Here is a 15,618-nt window from a genome sequence, read left to right as displayed (position 1 = left end):
AAAGCATTAATATAATTAAGTATTTTCACTAAGAATTAAAATGCATGTCATGATATGTTTGGGAAAAAAAAACCTCATCGGTTTTCAGGATTATATTTTCATATCTCCCTAGCTAATAATAAAGTAACAAATATTATTTGAGAAGTATTTTCCATTTAGAGATTTGATAAGCCTATTGAACTATAAATTGCCAGCTTTGAAAGATGCTGGATGTATTATTTTATGTTAAAATGTAGCTGTTATAAATCCGTGCTCAGAACTGTATGTGGTTTTTCATAATTCAGGTACTTTGTAGGATCACAGTATAATTCAGGTTGGAAGGAACCTTTGGAGGTCATATCCAGACACTTCTCTTCCTAGTTTAATTTTGTTTTGGCTTCTGTGCTGTTTTTCTTTGTTTCAAGGGTACTTCTGGTCTCATTGTTCTTTATTTTAATCTCATGCACTTCTTGAATTTAGAACAAAAATGAAATGATTGTTGCAGATCAGAGAACTCACAATTTGTTACTATTTATGTTTTGGTATCTAAGTAAATACTAGGACTTTGATTTTTTTGGAAAATTTTGGCCTTTTGATCCTTCTGCAGTTCTCCAAGATACCAGCTGCTATTCAGGGGAAAAGATGCTTTTTTTTTTTTCTTTTTTCCCTGCTCTAGGTTTACAGAAGCTTTTAAAAATTGTCCTCCTCAGCCCACATACTGAGTCAGTGAAGATTTTTAGACCCCTGATACCCCTCATACAATGCGGGCTTTTCCCTCCTGCTTCAGCTCCTGAGCTGTGCATCCTCCCCAGCCTCTGCAGCAGGCTGATGCCGATGGGTGCAATCGAAATCCCTCCTCGTGGAAGGAGTCTTGAGATTCCCGTTTCAAATTCTGGCGACACGGTCCTGTAGAGGCCTGTTGTGTGCTGCTTTTAAACCTTTGGCCTGTGTCATATATATTGCTATTAAAAAATTACTGCTTCATATAAATTGTACTGTATGCTAGAGCTCGGTGGTGAGGGAAGCTCTGTGACAAGAGACAGATTTTAATCTGTTGCGCTTTTTGGTCCCATCATGTCCAGCCTGACCCTGACGTTTGTAACTTCACTTGTAGCATTGGTGGTGTGTAACTAGGCTCGCTAAGGCGTTTGTGTCTGGCGAGGCTTTGGGGGAGCTCAGTCCGCCCGGATTAGCGCGCTCGAGCGTCTTTATGCCGGAAGCTGCAGGACGCTGTTGCGCTTTCCGCTGGTTTTGCGCCAGGGAGGGTCATTAGGCGCAGGGCGCTCCGGCCCCGGGCCCTCCGGGATGCCGGGCGCTGGCAGCAGCTCTGTGTCGGGATGGAGCCCGCCGCGGGGCTCGGCGGCTTGGTCCTTCACGCCCTGCGGCGCGCGCCAGGAGCACTGTTTCACGCCCTCCTCTTGCAGCTCGCCGAGGCCGGTGGGGGTGGATTTTTTAAATTATAGCTGTGGTGTCGGGTTTCTTAAACCTCCCCTAAATCTTTCTGCCCCAAAGCTTTGCCTTTTGGGGAAGAGCCAGGCGCAAGGGTGGGTTCAGCAAACAGCCCGAGGCCGGCGCTGGGCGATAAAGAGACGGCGGAGCCCCAGAGCTGGCACCTTGCCGCGAGCAGACGGGACTTAGGCCAAGGGCTTCCTCACGGAGCCGCCGGCGCTGAGGCCGGAGGGGAGGGGAAGCCTCGGAGCGGGGCCTGGCCAGCGAGGACGGAGCGGGAGCGGGTCCTCGGGGGCACCGTGCCTTCGTGCGACTGCGTTTTAGTTCTTGTCGTCTCCGTGCGAGCCCAGCGCTGGGGCAGCGGAGGCTGGGGCAGGAGGCGCCGGAGGGGAGCAAGGGGGCAGAAAAGGTTCCCGGGCCCCCAGGGCGCAGGGGGGTTGGGTGAGAAAAGGCTGGTCCTTTTTTTTTCTTTTCCTTTTTTTCCTTCTTTTCCTTTTTTTTCCTTCTTTTCTTTTTTTTTACAAATGTGTGGATGGGATAAATATGCTCCACAAAAAAGAAAATGTTTATCAAAGTAGTCCATTTAGATATGTATAAATGTTTATCATTTGTCCTGCTTTCCAAAACATAAGACATTGCATATTTTATCAATTTTAAATTCCCAGCTACTGGGCATAACTTCTGTTTTTAAAGTATACTGTGTTTCAGTAATGAATAAATGGTTACGAGTGAGATGGGGGGAGCGACTTTACCTAGGTTAAAAAGCCAAAAAAAAAATTTTATTTTGCTGACTTAGTCTATGTGATACGTTGAAGAATTTGAAAAGAATCTCGCAGTCAGACTGTAGCAGGTTCTTTCATTTCTCTTGACTCCTGGAATATTTGGAAAGTCTTTTTCTTGCTGTCATGATAATGAATAGCTTTAAGGCTTGTATTTTCTTTAAAGTTTGGGGGTTGGGGGGCTTTGGCATTCTGTTGAGAGCTTTTGATGGAAGTTGGAAAGCGTTCTAGCCATAGAAGTTTTGCAGAAAACCTTGGAGTCTTTAACTGCTCTTGCTTTAATAATACTGCAGCATATGCTAATAGGACACTGTTGCAAGAGCTTTTTCAAATTAGAGGAGCTTGTTTGTGTACTGTAGAAATTGGGTCTGAATGTACTAATATTACCTTTTCATCTTCTTCTAGTCCTTGCAACAATAGCTTTTGCTTTCCTTCTGCTCCCGATGTGCCAGTACTTAACACGGCCTTGTTCGCCTCAAAACAAGTAAGGACTTGAGAAATCTTTTGCTCCTCTTCTTGGATGTATTTATTTCTTTTAATGGAAATTCTTTAACAGCGTCTTTGGTTACGAGCATTAACCTCGGGGCTTAAGTGCTGATGTTTGTGCATATTTTTTGTGCCAACACTATGTTCCCCCTTTGAAACTAGGAAGCACAATTTCTGCAAGTCACGCATGCTTGCCAGCGTGGGAAATATGATACCACTGCAGGGGACTAGATTTCATAACAGTGGCTTTTAAGAAGTTTGGCTTATTTTGGCTGAAATTTCAGAGTTTGGGATTTGGTATTGGACTTTAATGTTTATTAATATTGGCCTATGAATGCTATTAATGGCTCTCTGAGACTCTGGTTGCACTAGTGAAAATGACATGTTTTGAAATTAAATTTTTTGCCTTTTCAACTGGAGTTCATGTTGCAAAAAGCACCATCCTAATTGGTACTAGGAAATACCATTCACAGTAACAATTTCAAGAGAAGGGCCAAGGTTTACATGGCTTCTTCCCTCTCTGTAGTTCAGGCTTTACACGTGTTATTTGAATGTGAGAAAAGGTTTTATTTTGTTGCTGTTCTGATACCTATTTGTGGCAAGGGAACTTCCCTTTCAGTTGTTGTTGGCATCTTTCGCTGGCAGCCGAGCCTTGTTCCAAGAGCGTCCATTTTCTGTTCTTTAAATGGAAACAAAGTCTCCTAGCTAATGTTTGTATGTTGTTCCTAGGATTTCCTTTGGCTGCTGTGGGCGTTTCACCGCTGCCGAGTTGCTCTCATTTTCTCTTTCTGTGATGCTTGTCCTTATCTGGGTCCTAACTGGCCACTGGCTCCTTATGGATGGTGAGTATGTGACTTGAGGGACTTGACTACTGGTTTGTGCCTGTTGTGACGCATCCCGTCACTTTGTGGTGGCTGGGGAAATTTGCTCGTATTGCTGCCTTGCCAAGTTGTGATGTTGGTGTAATAGACTCCCTGAAAACAACCTCTGTCAAACGCATGCCAGGGTAATGCCTGAGCCACCTGTTTTTCTGGTTTGTAAGAGCTACTGAGAAAGTGCCAGGACGCTCGTGGAAGACATTCTGCACCGGTATGGTTTAGAGTGAATTGCCAGTTTTAGTTAAAAATGTGTGGAGGCAGCAGTTGCTTATGAAGCATAACTTGATCTTAATAATCTGGTTAACTCTTGCCATGCATCTTGTGCTATTTTTTGGTTTAGATAATCAAATAATGTGTTGTGAGACAGTTCATAGTAGCTAGTTGTCTTTGATCTGTTTGGTGCTTGCCAGTTAGGATGGTGAGATGGGTGAAGCTGGAAGGCATCCAGTTGGCTTGAAGCTGGGATTTTTTCATGCTGGTTGAGTTGAATTCACAGCTTACTGTTCCCAAAAGGAGCTTTACTCCTCCCTTTCTGCCTTCCAAATCTCTTGTGCCAGTTCTGGCACTCATTTAATCACATGGTAAACTGATTCAGCTCACTAGAATGGCAGAGTACTCTCTCTTTTGCCAAGCTATTTTTCTGCTCTTTCAGTGAGATGAATTGGATTATTGTGCAGTCCAGTATGTGCTAAATTTTGCCCTAGGTAAGCGGCAGCATGGTGTGATCTGAGAGGATGGAGTGGGATATGATAGCAGAGGGAGAAGGGGGTGGTAGCCAGGAGCAGAACCTCCACTTCTCAGCAGTGTCAAGCAGCTAAATTGGCTCAAGACATCTCGTGAAATGGCACCCTGAAGTGGTCGATTGCTTGAGAAAAATAGCTGGAACATTACCTATCCTTGAAATTGCTTGTCGCAATAAAAAATATACATCCTATCAGCTTTCCAATTCCTCCTAGATGAGACTGTAGCAACAACTCCTTAGCATTAAGAGCTGTTGTGACATCTTGGTTGTTCCTTTTGTATTACAGGCATTATGTTTTATTCATGCTTTTCTCTGCCTTTAAAAGTACCACCTTTTGTATGTTAGGGGATACTTTTTAAAATATTCAGATATTAAATGGGAAAAATGCAGATGATGTTTGTTTTGTTTTAAGCAGAGTAGTTCACCATGAAATCAAGAGTGCTTTTTGATCTGCGGTAGCTGTGTAGCTAAATGGAGCACCAAGTACGGATTTTGACAAAATTGGAAAAAGACTTGTCTACGTAGAGAAACAGAAGCATTTACTTCAAAATAATTTTGTGAGCACTTCAGTCTGAAACAGTGGGCTTTGAGATAATTAATGTGCAGAGTACTAAACTATTGGTGCAGAGTGGTTTCTGGTTTTTATTTCCCTTGGTGGTGGTTTATGAGTTGCTGAATAGCATTGATATCTTCTAGCTTTGGAATATTTTAAGTACTTTAGGTTAAGGGAGCTTATGCTGTATAGGTAAGTGTCCTTTAGAATGCTTAAATGCGATTAAATTTGTCAGCGACATTGAACAAGAAGCAGCGTTTATTGGCCTTGTCAGGGAAGCAGACTCTGCAGGTCTGCCCCTCGTACCGTATTGCAGTGAACAGCATCACATCCTCTCTGTGTTTGCCCTTTGCTTCTCTGTAACTGAATACTTGAGATGTACACCCAGCTGATCTTCTTTGGAGGGGAATGAGGCGGCCAGGAGCTCTCGGTAATGTGGACAAGTGGATCATGAGCTGGTGGCAAGCAGGTTCTGCCCCTTGCTCTGGGCTCCTGCTTTAGCTCCTTGCCTCTGCCCCGGCTTCATCTCTTGTTTCTCCGTCAAGCAGAAAATGGCAACGCTGTTGTGAACGTGCTTTGCATCGCTTGGGCCGGCTCCTGGAGCGAGAAGAGGGGCAGGCATTTGTTCTTAGAAGTACACCGCAGTACCAGTGTGCATGGTTTGCTGCTGCGTGGTTGATTCTTTGTGAGGGAGTATGTCTACTTCAGAGCTAAGCAGAAAGGAGGGAGAATGCTTTGTGGCGTTTTCCAGGACCTACAAAATCTAAGTATGGCAATTCCTGCCGGTATAGTCTTAATTGCAAATACTAGTATCTTCCCTCTACTCCCCAGCAGCTGTTGAACTGTTTCTGAAGTCTAGGGCCATTTTACATGACCGAGTGAGATGATGCTGTCTCCAGGGGGGTGTCCTGGCCTGTGATGATGTGCGTTGGTAGGTCTTGCAACACTCACTGCTCAGAGTGGATTGTTCGATGACAAAATCATCACGGATGGTCATTGTAACCTGGTAGAAACCAGATTAAAACCTCTCCTAAACAGTGGAAATAGCTGGAGATGTGAAATGGGAATGCCATACGTGCAGTACCTATGCGTAGTTACAGAGTACACGGAAGAGTGATGGATACCCAGGATCTACCGCAGATCCCAGATGCTTCAGGACCTAGGCAGAGAGGCTCCGTTCTTATGCCCTCCCTCATAAATGTGCTTTGGAAGTGTTACAAGAACCTGATTTGATGAGAACTTCAGGACCTGTTTCTTCCAACGATCGACTGGCAGCTTGCGGGGGAAGCTGATGCCTCGCCAGCAAACACCGTGTTTCTGAACCAGGAACCGCGCCACCAGCATCTCGGCAGTTTGATCTGTTCTGGATGCAGCAACGCAGGACAGCTGAAAAATACACCGTATCTGGAGAGACTCATCACAGATGCAAGAATATTCTTAATTCTCAGACTGTCCTTCTTCCCTAAGGGTTGTGCTTGCAGGGACTCTGAAGCTGATTCACTCAGTTAATTGAAAACCCGTTTGGTTCATTCTTTCCTGTTCAGCTCCATGGAGCAGTTGCCCAGCACTTCTGACTTACAGAGCTGCAGTTTGTGTGGCTTTTATTTATTTATTTATGATTTGGCGTATATTTCTATGGACGTCTGCCTTATATAGTTCGTCAGCAGCATCCATGAGCTCGCTTATAGGTGATTTTTTCTTGTATGATTTCTGCGTTTTGCTGGAAAAGGAAGCTGCCTTGCACGGTTCAGTGCGCCGTGCTGGCTGCTGGACGGCGCTTTGGCCCGTGTTCCTACTGCTTGCTCCTGGGCGTTCTTGCTTCCCTTCTCTTTCTTCAATTTACCAATATGATTTAAAACAGACACAAAACTGCATAATATATTAGCATGTGCGTTCTGATGGAAAGAACTTTTTTCTATCCCTTTTTATACCCGGTATTTGCTTAATATGGTAAGCCTTGCGTGCCTGCCTGTGTTCATGGCAGTGACGCAGAAATTCAGTCTGTGAACAATACATAAAACTTCATGCTGGTTAAAATATTTCCACTTCTAGTTAATTATAACCTGGAAATCCTTTCCTAAATATAAGCTTGCTTGAGCTATTATTAACATTGGCTTTAGACAAATCTCTTTGGTTTAAGACAGACTGTTCCCCTTGTATTTGCTCTTCTGCCAGGGGAAGTCTGCCGCTGAAGCCTGGGTTGAATTACTGGACGCAGCTCTTCTCGCCGCTTTGCTATGTCCGATTCTTTAGACCTCAGTAATTCGCTTATGTTTTATAACTAGTTACAATCGCACAGCATGACTCAGGGTTCGTTTTTACCTGAGTAATCCCATTGCTTTACTGAAATGGGCAGCCGTGCCACTCGGGGTTACGTCGAGCTCATCGGTCCCCGCGGGACGAGGAGCGTTAGGCGGAGGCCGGCGCGGAGGCGATCCTGCGCATTGCTGGCAGCTGCGCTGGCAAGTGATCGGTGGCGCTTTAGCCCTTGAATCCGTACCGAAACATTTCCTTCGTGTTTTGATGGAAGAATGTCATATCTTTCAGATAAAGTGCAACTGCAAGATACTTGCACAACTCTGGAAGGGCAGTGTGAGAATTACAGCGTTAACGTGTAAAATGTGGCCTAACCGAGTTCTCGTGCCAGTGGGCATAGTCCTTTTGAATAAATTTTCCTTGTGGTTTCAACTGGGCAAAACAGGATTCTAACTTCTTCCCGATTCTTTGTCACATTAGACACATGCATTTGGTTTGCAGATGCCTGCATGCTTAAGTGAAATCGGGGCCCAAGAGAGCTCTGTTATTCCTTGTAAATATATTGATATCATAGATGAAAGCTGATTTTTATATCTCTTTAAGGATTTACTTGTAGGCAGGTGAAGCATATTCAATTGTCTGTTGAGAGCACTAGGCATTTTAAAACTAGGCTCAAGAAAACAGGAAATTGCAAAAATGTGAAGACTGGGATTTTTTTTATTATTATTATTAAGTGTAGCATCTTAGTTTTCTACCCTGACAAAATATTTAGGAAACTGAGTTGCAACTGCAAATAAGTGAGGGGACAAACCCTATCTCCAAATGCATTTAAGGTGTAATTTTGCATTGCACGTGCCTAATCTACTCTTGGTTTAGATCTAACAGTTCTGAGCTTGCAACATCAGATGTTGATCTGACTGAAAACTAAACCTTGGGAGAAGGGGGAGAAAAAGATGTGCCCATAACGTTTTTTTTTTTTCTTCTTTTTTCCCCTTTGCTTGGGAGGCTTTCGCAGAGGTTTCTGCTATTAGGAAATCCTTATCTATTGAAACTGTAATATTTCATAGTGTTCAGGCAGTCTTACACAATCTTGCTCAAAGAGAAGATTGGGTTTGTGTGTTATATTATATCATGTTGTAACATGTTGTATAACCATGCTAATATCTGAATTATTAAGAGTAAAAGATTTTATTTAATTACTTTACACATTTACTACAAAACCTCCTAGTAGTGTAAAAGTTGAGTTTTCTGTACTGGGGCACAAAGGTTCAAAGTTGGGGGTGGGCGGTGTTGGGATTTTTTGTTTGTTTTTTTTAATTGGATAGTCTGTTTTATAGGGGAGATTCTCTCTATTTCTTTGTGGTGAATAGTGGAAGTTGGGTGGACTGGATGGTTGTGCCCGAAGAGGTATTTCTGTTTCTGTGGGGGCATGTTTACAGTTGGCTGCTGAATATCTTTTTGGATTTCTGTAACTCTGATAAGAAGAATTTCACTATCTGGAGACCTTAGAAAGCCACCTAGTGCATGCAGCGCTACATAGGTGCAAATGGAGGCTTGTTTTGGGGGGCTCTTTTGGGGGTTTTGCTGTTTTTTGGAAACGGGGGTTGCTATTTTTAAAGGAACTAATGATGTACTTGCATTTTGCAGCTCTGGCTATGGGCCTGTGTGTTGCAATGATAGCCTTCGTTCGGCTGCCGAGCCTGAAGGTTTCCTGCTTGCTACTCTCTGGTTTACTAATTTATGATGTCTTTTGGGTAAGTGTTTTTGCTAAAACTGTTTTTACCCGTCAGATTTATAATTGGCCTTTGGCCTTTTTAACAGGAAATAGAGTAGTGTGGAGCTGATGAATTCTGGCAAAGCCAGAAGCTCAGCCTAGTTGCTCCACTTTGAGAAGTTAGAGGTGTGAAGCAGGGGGCAGAATGATTTCCTCAGTAAGTAGTTGACAAAAGCAGAAATATGATTAGAATATTTCAATTTTGGCATATTATAAGGAAAAGTTAAAGCTCAGATTCTGAAAGCGTGGCTGCGGATGAGAATGAGCATGCCCGAGTAAACGTGGAGCCCCATTCCCAGGTACGCGGTACCACACGCCCGGAGCTGATCAGCAGCCAAGCGCTCAAAATAGGAACGCGGAGTGACTTACAGCTAGTAAGGCTGGCGTAAAATCTTTTCAACGCTCTTACAAGTAACCTGACAGAATGTATTTGGTAATACTGAAAAGGATTTTGTTTCGCCTTTACCTAACGTTCAGCAGTGATTCAGGGTAGCACTGGCTCACAGCTCTGGCAGAGAATCAGTTTCCCAGTGTGATGAGCTTTATGAGAGTAAGAGCCTGTCTGAAATAAATGTTGTAGAATTTCATTTATGAGGGAGCATCTTCTCTGCTTTCTAATTTCCTCATATTTTCAGCATCTATCCTGTTACCTGCCTTTGCTGGTACTTGTAGTCCTTATTGTACCTTTGCCAGAGGATCAGTATCTTGATATCAGGAAGCATATTCCAGTTATTCTTGGGGACTATTAGTGTAAAAACCTTTATCTGAATTTTTGAAATACATTTTGTTTTTTGTCCTCTTATATACATGTACGTAAATGGAAATTTCAGACAATTTCCTTTCTTTCCTTGAAGAGGCAAAGCCAAAGAAATACATAAAAAGAAAAAATGCAGGTTTGAGTTGCTATATATTTGCAGTTTGTGTTTCCTAATGATTTCCTTGCTCCGTAGGTCTTTTTTTCTGCCTACATCTTTAACAGCAACGTTATGGTGAAAGTGGCCACACAACCAGCTGATAACCCCCTGGATGTTTTATCCCGGAAGCTTCACCTGGGACCAAATGTGGGTAGAGATGTTCCCCGTCTGTCGCTGCCTGGTAAACTTGTATTTCCAAGGTAAAACCAGCAGCTCTTCTTACCGTATTGTATAGGAGAAGTTTTCCTTCCCTGCGCTTTCTGGTAGCACTAATTAATTCTAGTGGAAAATATCAACTTAGTTCCCTGTTTAATCGCTCCCTCTTCAGTCATCATTCTTCTGTAGGAATTAAGATCTTTGGACTAGACCAGTAGTGGGGTATCGTGTTTCTAGTGCCAGTACCAGATGTCTCAGAGGAAAAGGCGAGAAAAGGACATTATGGGCAACCAGGAAAGACAGGAAAGACTTTTACTACCCCCTGTTGCAATAGATTCTCTCAAGCTCTGTTTCAATTTTCCAGAATATTACCAGTTTTAAGTCGATTATTTTTTGCCATTCAACCTTTTGTGATTTATGGTTTGGTTCGGTAACTTCCATATTAAGACCAACCACTTTTTGCATAGGCTTAGAACTGAGATTGGTGCTGCAGGTTCCTGATACCGCTTCTCCCATGGTGTTGAAACTGAGTAATACAAACCAAAGCGTAAGTGATAGAACAGCTACAGCTACTTGCTAAGTAAACTGAGTAATGCGGGAAGATTGTGAGCACTGTCTCCTCCTGTGCCCAAAATTTACTGCTCCTGGAGGAGGAGCAAGAGATGAGAAAGAGGATGAGAAATCACATTTTTGTATCTTTTCATTGTAAGACATTTTAAAAGTACCAGTGTGTCACCACAGAGAGCCAAGAGAGGGTTGTTTTCAGTGTATCCCTTCTACAAAAGAGCTGGGTACAGAAAGAGGGATTGTATTGCCTCGTCCTTTCTGTCGTTTCTTGTCACACCTGATGAAGAGGGGTCGTGATAATTAATGAGTAGTAAGTACTGGGCACGTTTGCAATTTGCTGCCTCATAGCATGCAAAAATGTTACTAGTTAGGTTAAAAGATGGCCTGTTCAGAACTGGGTATGCTTTTCTACACACCTGAGGTCTGCAGTTTAATCACTGCTCGTGTAGGATTTGTGACCTAAAACTTAAAAGCAAAAAGAAATGAGATTTAGTATAACATTTGAATAATCTTGATTACCATATAATAACAAGTAATCGGGAAGGGAGTTAGTAACCGATCTAAGCAATGAAGACTAAATACCGGGTAAGGGCTATGTTGGAGGGAGACTATTCCACATCTGTTTACTGCAGAGGTTTCTTGATGTTTCTGATTTTGAACTGGGTATGAGTGGGCCTGATCCAGAAGTACAGATCAAGTGCTTCAGAAGTTATGTAAGAGATTAAATTGGCTTTATTTACTTTGCTTTTCTTTCTTTAGATGTTGGGATGTTGAAAATACAGAGATTAGGATTGATTGTCTGCAATAATAAAAACAAAATTGTTCATTTTGTGACCTTTGTGATAACTTGGCTTCATTTTCATGAAAAAGATCTTGGGTTTAAGATAATGGATGATTTTAGTTCTTGATCTATTTAGCAATTGGCTTTTTTCAAGGAAGCTGATGAAAGTATTGTTTTCTAGATGTTTTGTCTAAATGAAGCCAAAGATCTGAATGGTCCATGAATCGATTTACTGTCTTGTATTAGAGGTGATCTTTGTGCATTGGAATGAGGGTGCAGTCTTTATCAATATTAATCAAATAGTTTGATAAAATTGTCAGCTGGTACCTGTCATCAATGTTTAGAAGAGAAATGATTGAAATATTGAGTTGATGGACCTGTTTTGAGTGCCTTTGAGCAAAAGAAGCTTGAACACTACTGGTTGAAATACCCTGGTCTGGAGCAATGTGTCATTACTGCCAAAATGGGTATATTTAAAACTAAGTTGAGTTAGTGATGAGCTCACTGAGGACAACGTTTAGTAACTGGCATCTAGCCTCTACATGCAAGTTTGCCAGTAGAAGCATGTGCAAAATGAAGCTGAAAAGAAAAGGGAGGAGTCCAGAGCTTGTCATCTTGTGCCTTGGGCATAAACCCAATTTCAACCGCTCTCCAGTTCCACAGGCAGCCACTTCTCCATGCTGGGGATTGGAGATATTGTGATGCCAGGCCTTCTGCTCTGCTTTGTCCTGCGTTACGATAACTACAAAAAACAAGCCAACAGTGATTCCTGTGGTGCCCCAGGACCAGGGAACATCTCTGGGCGAATGCAGAAGGTCTCCTACTTTCACTGCACACTCATTGGATATTTTGTAGGTGAGTAGCTAGTTTAAGGAGAGCTGCTCGGTGAGCAGAAGTGGGGTCACTGTAGTAGGCTTGAAAGATGATGAAACCAGTAGTAAGAGGTTTTGAGAGAATGCTTGGTTATGTTCCTTTTTTAATTCCCCACTGCCTTTTGGTTTTTATTGGCATGGTCTAGGGAGAAAACCCTTTCTATGGATTTCTTTTTAAGATGTTTTTATTATTATTATTTAGAGGATGAAAGATTTTCATTGTATTTTTGCTAACAATTTTTCCAGTTTCCTTTACTAACACAGCAGGTGTTTTAGTTCAGACCTGGGTTATAGGAAAAATGTGGGGCTTCCTAGAAGGATGATGCTGTAAAGAATATGTCTAGATAATTCCTGTGTATTTATATTCTAACATTAAAGCTTACGTGACATTTTTAGTACATACAGAAAATTGTAAACAGGCACAACTGTCGTGCTCTTTATAATCTGATGATGCAGGCATCCTTCTCCTCACTTACATAACATAGATTTTTCCCTACGGTCAGGATATGTGTGTGCATATCCTGAACAACTCCAGTTCTTCTGAGGATGAAGAGGAAAGACCATTTTGTACCAGTCTTCCCCCCACGACAGTCTTTGCCCCTCTATTCCCTTTGGGCAGGTGTCCAAGAAGAGCTGATGTTTACAGTGCCTCCTCCCAGCCGCTCATGTTCCAGGCTCTGGACCTGGACTGGCGACCTCGGGAGACATCGGCACTGGAGTAGAATGTAAAACAGCTCAGTGCGGTGCCTTCAGCTTCGTCCCCTACCCCTCTTGTTGCGATTTGCTTAAGTTATTAGCTTAATCTTTGAGTTTCGGATCTGGAGCAAGTGCCTCAGAACAGCCTAATATTAAGATAGAACAATTTTACACTTTTTTGTTTCAAATTTATTCAGGGAAGTGAAGCACAGATGAGTAACTTTTCCATAGCCCATCTCTTAAATGGTGGGGAAGGGAACCACTTTTGGATAAAAGAATGAGAACATTCAAATGCTACTTGAAGATATTTATGTTTTGTGGGTTTTTTTCTTTTATAGGTCTATTAACGGCAACAGTAGCTTCTCGTATTCACCGGGCAGCCCAGCCTGCCCTCCTCTATTTGGTACCGTTTACTTTATTGCCGCTCCTCACTATGGCCTATTTAAAGGTAAGAGAGGATTGTCTGTTCCCAGCAGGAGACTTTGCTGGGGGGCAGCTGGGAGCGAGTTCTGTGATCTCGCTCTTGGCACCGGTTTTCACGAGGAGATTGAGGAGATCGTGCGTTCTTCCTCCCCTGCGGCAGCAGTCGCTGAGCACTGAGCTGCCACTGCTGTAGGGGTGAGTCTTCGCTTTGGAGGACTCAGTAACTGAGAGAGGAGTTCCTGACTAGTGATTATAAATTAACCAAATTCTGAAGTATTAAATGATGTTTTAATTAAGTGAATTTGTCCTTGCCCAGCTGGCCATGAAAGAACGCATGCACCAAGGTAGAAGAGCTAGAGGAGAGGCGGATCCTCCTTTACCTCTTTCCAGTGACACATTGTGAACTGGAATTTTAAAATGTAACTTTCTCAGGTTCAAGGCTGCTGTTGAAACACACATCTAGCACTCTGCAGAGTGGAGAGTGAGAAAGGGCAGAGTTTTTCACACGAGCAGATATTTCCTTCTGATCAGAAATACATTTTAGGTAGATCTGCTCCCAAAATAAGATGTTTTGACCTAGCATGGAAAGGATTTATTTTACGGTCTTCAATACGACTTCAAAAGAGTTGAAGAATAGATTTGCTTTAAGACATGCTTGTTCATATATGTATTTTTTAAACTGATTTTTAAATGGACTTGAAAGTTTCCGAGTGAACGTTCTTTCTGCCCTTTTGCTGTCTAGGGTGACCTACGCCGCATGTGGTCTGAGCCTTTCCACTCCAAGTCCAGCAGCTCCCGTTTCCTGGAAGTATGATGGAGCGGATAGAAAGTGACCTGAACTTCTGCCTTGGTCCTTTTCACTTTAACTTGTGGCTTTGTCGTCTCCTAAAGCTGGACTGGCTGGTACTTGGGAAGGTACCAATTACGGGACTTGTAGGAATGGACTTGGTGTTAACAGGAGAAAAAGGAAACAAACAAACAAAAAAAGAAAAGGCGAAGATCCTGGAGCTCCGTTTGACTCCTTTTCTCCCCGCAGATGTGGAATTGGGGACCCTTTGTGCAACTGCAGCCACTTTCCTCTTTTCCTCACTCTAACGGACTAGTACCAGACTATTACCTGCGCGAGAGAGGAGGAGACAGACTTGAAACTGAAAACGGCTTGAAGTCGTTCAAAAACTTGTGAACACTAAAAGAAAAAAGTTAAGCAAACTGAAGCTTCTTCAGAGAACCCCTCATGTACAGTGGGACCAGTTTCCTGTTGGACTTCGGTTTTGAAAAGAACTGAGACAGAATCTCTTCTGTCACAATATTGTTTTTTTTTTTTTTTTGATTTATTAAATATTTCCTGTGGTGTGAGGTTACTTATTAAATCCACAGACATTGAGTGACTTCTTGCAGTATACATATAAAAATTTGTTGTAACAAATTACATTTCCACCCAAATGTCATGTTGCAGTGAAAAAGGGCACGATTTTTATACATATATATATACACACATATAGATATATATATGAATAAATAAAAAGGAAAACCTGCTAAGATCATGCTATGTAGCAGACAGGGGCTTGCTGTAATTTTTAGCATGTAGAGCAGTTTACTATGGCTTTCTTGTATATGAATCTACAATGAGCTGCTGTTTTTTGTTTTTTGTTTTCCGCCCGTCCTAAAACTGAACCTGCAGTTTCAAAACCAGTGTAGTATTTGTACCGATTGTACTCATGGACTTTAGGGCATATTTGATTTTGATCAATGTAGCAAACTAGGGAAGAAAAAAGTTTAAATCCAACCCTGTTTATCGGGGGGAGGGATAGGGAGGGTGTCCTGTTTTGGTTCTTTTTTTTCTTCTTCTTTCCCCCAAACAGCTCCCTTGCAGGTTTTTAGTAGTTTCTTCTTGACCCAATGCATGTATTATAGCAGCAAGTGTCTTTGTGCTTCTGATCATAGTAATGTATCACTTGTAAATACATTTTTTTCTATTTTCTATTTTTTTGTATTTTTTGCATTTTGTTTCATTAGTGTGCTGTATTTTTTCCATGCCCCTGCCCCTTAAAAAAAAAAAAAAAAAAAGGAAAAAAGAAAAAGAAAATTGTCCTTTACTGTTGTGACTGGTCGGAGTTTGTGTGTTGACTGCTTTGTTGTACCTGAGAGTCTGTTAAAACGTGGATTTTTTTTTAAACAAGCAGTTCCAGTTATGTTATTTTATTGACTGAAAGGCTACTTCTGAGATAACTAGAGCTTCGTTTCCATGCCGCTATTAAAAGATTTTGCCAAATTGGTTTTGGGGGACTCTCCTGAAAGCCTGTAGCTCTTGTT

General features: G+C 42.2%; 1 protein-coding gene across 6 annotated transcripts in view; it reads left to right on the top strand.

Annotated features, from left to right (window-relative positions):
- SPPL3 (signal peptide peptidase like 3) overlaps window positions 1-15,581 on the top strand; it is a 60,668-nt gene extending 45,087 nt beyond the window's left edge. For all 6 annotated transcript variants that reach the window (XM_067306979.1, XM_067306978.1, XM_013944876.2 and 3 more), the window contains 7 exons: window positions 2,613-2,691; window positions 3,423-3,535; window positions 8,770-8,876; window positions 9,847-10,010; window positions 11,970-12,169; window positions 13,221-13,330; window positions 14,048-15,581. In XM_067306979.1, coding sequence (XP_067163080.1) covers window positions 2,613-2,691; window positions 3,423-3,535; window positions 8,770-8,876; window positions 9,847-10,010; window positions 11,970-12,169; window positions 13,221-13,330; window positions 14,048-14,119 — 845 coding nt within the window. In that variant the 3' untranslated portion in view covers window positions 14,120-15,581. The remainder of the gene's footprint in view (window positions 1-2,612; window positions 2,692-3,422; window positions 3,536-8,769; window positions 8,877-9,846; window positions 10,011-11,969; window positions 12,170-13,220; window positions 13,331-14,047) is intronic.
- Window positions 15,582-15,618: the final 37 nt, after the last annotated feature.

Source organism: Apteryx mantelli, chromosome 17 (genome assembly GCF_036417845.1).
Source record: "Apteryx mantelli isolate bAptMan1 chromosome 17, bAptMan1.hap1, whole genome shotgun sequence".
In the NCBI taxonomy this organism is placed as follows: Eukaryota; Metazoa; Chordata; class Aves; order Apterygiformes; family Apterygidae; genus Apteryx; species Apteryx mantelli.
Note: the sequence above shows the minus strand (reverse complement) of the source record. Positions and strands in the feature narration are given on the sequence as shown.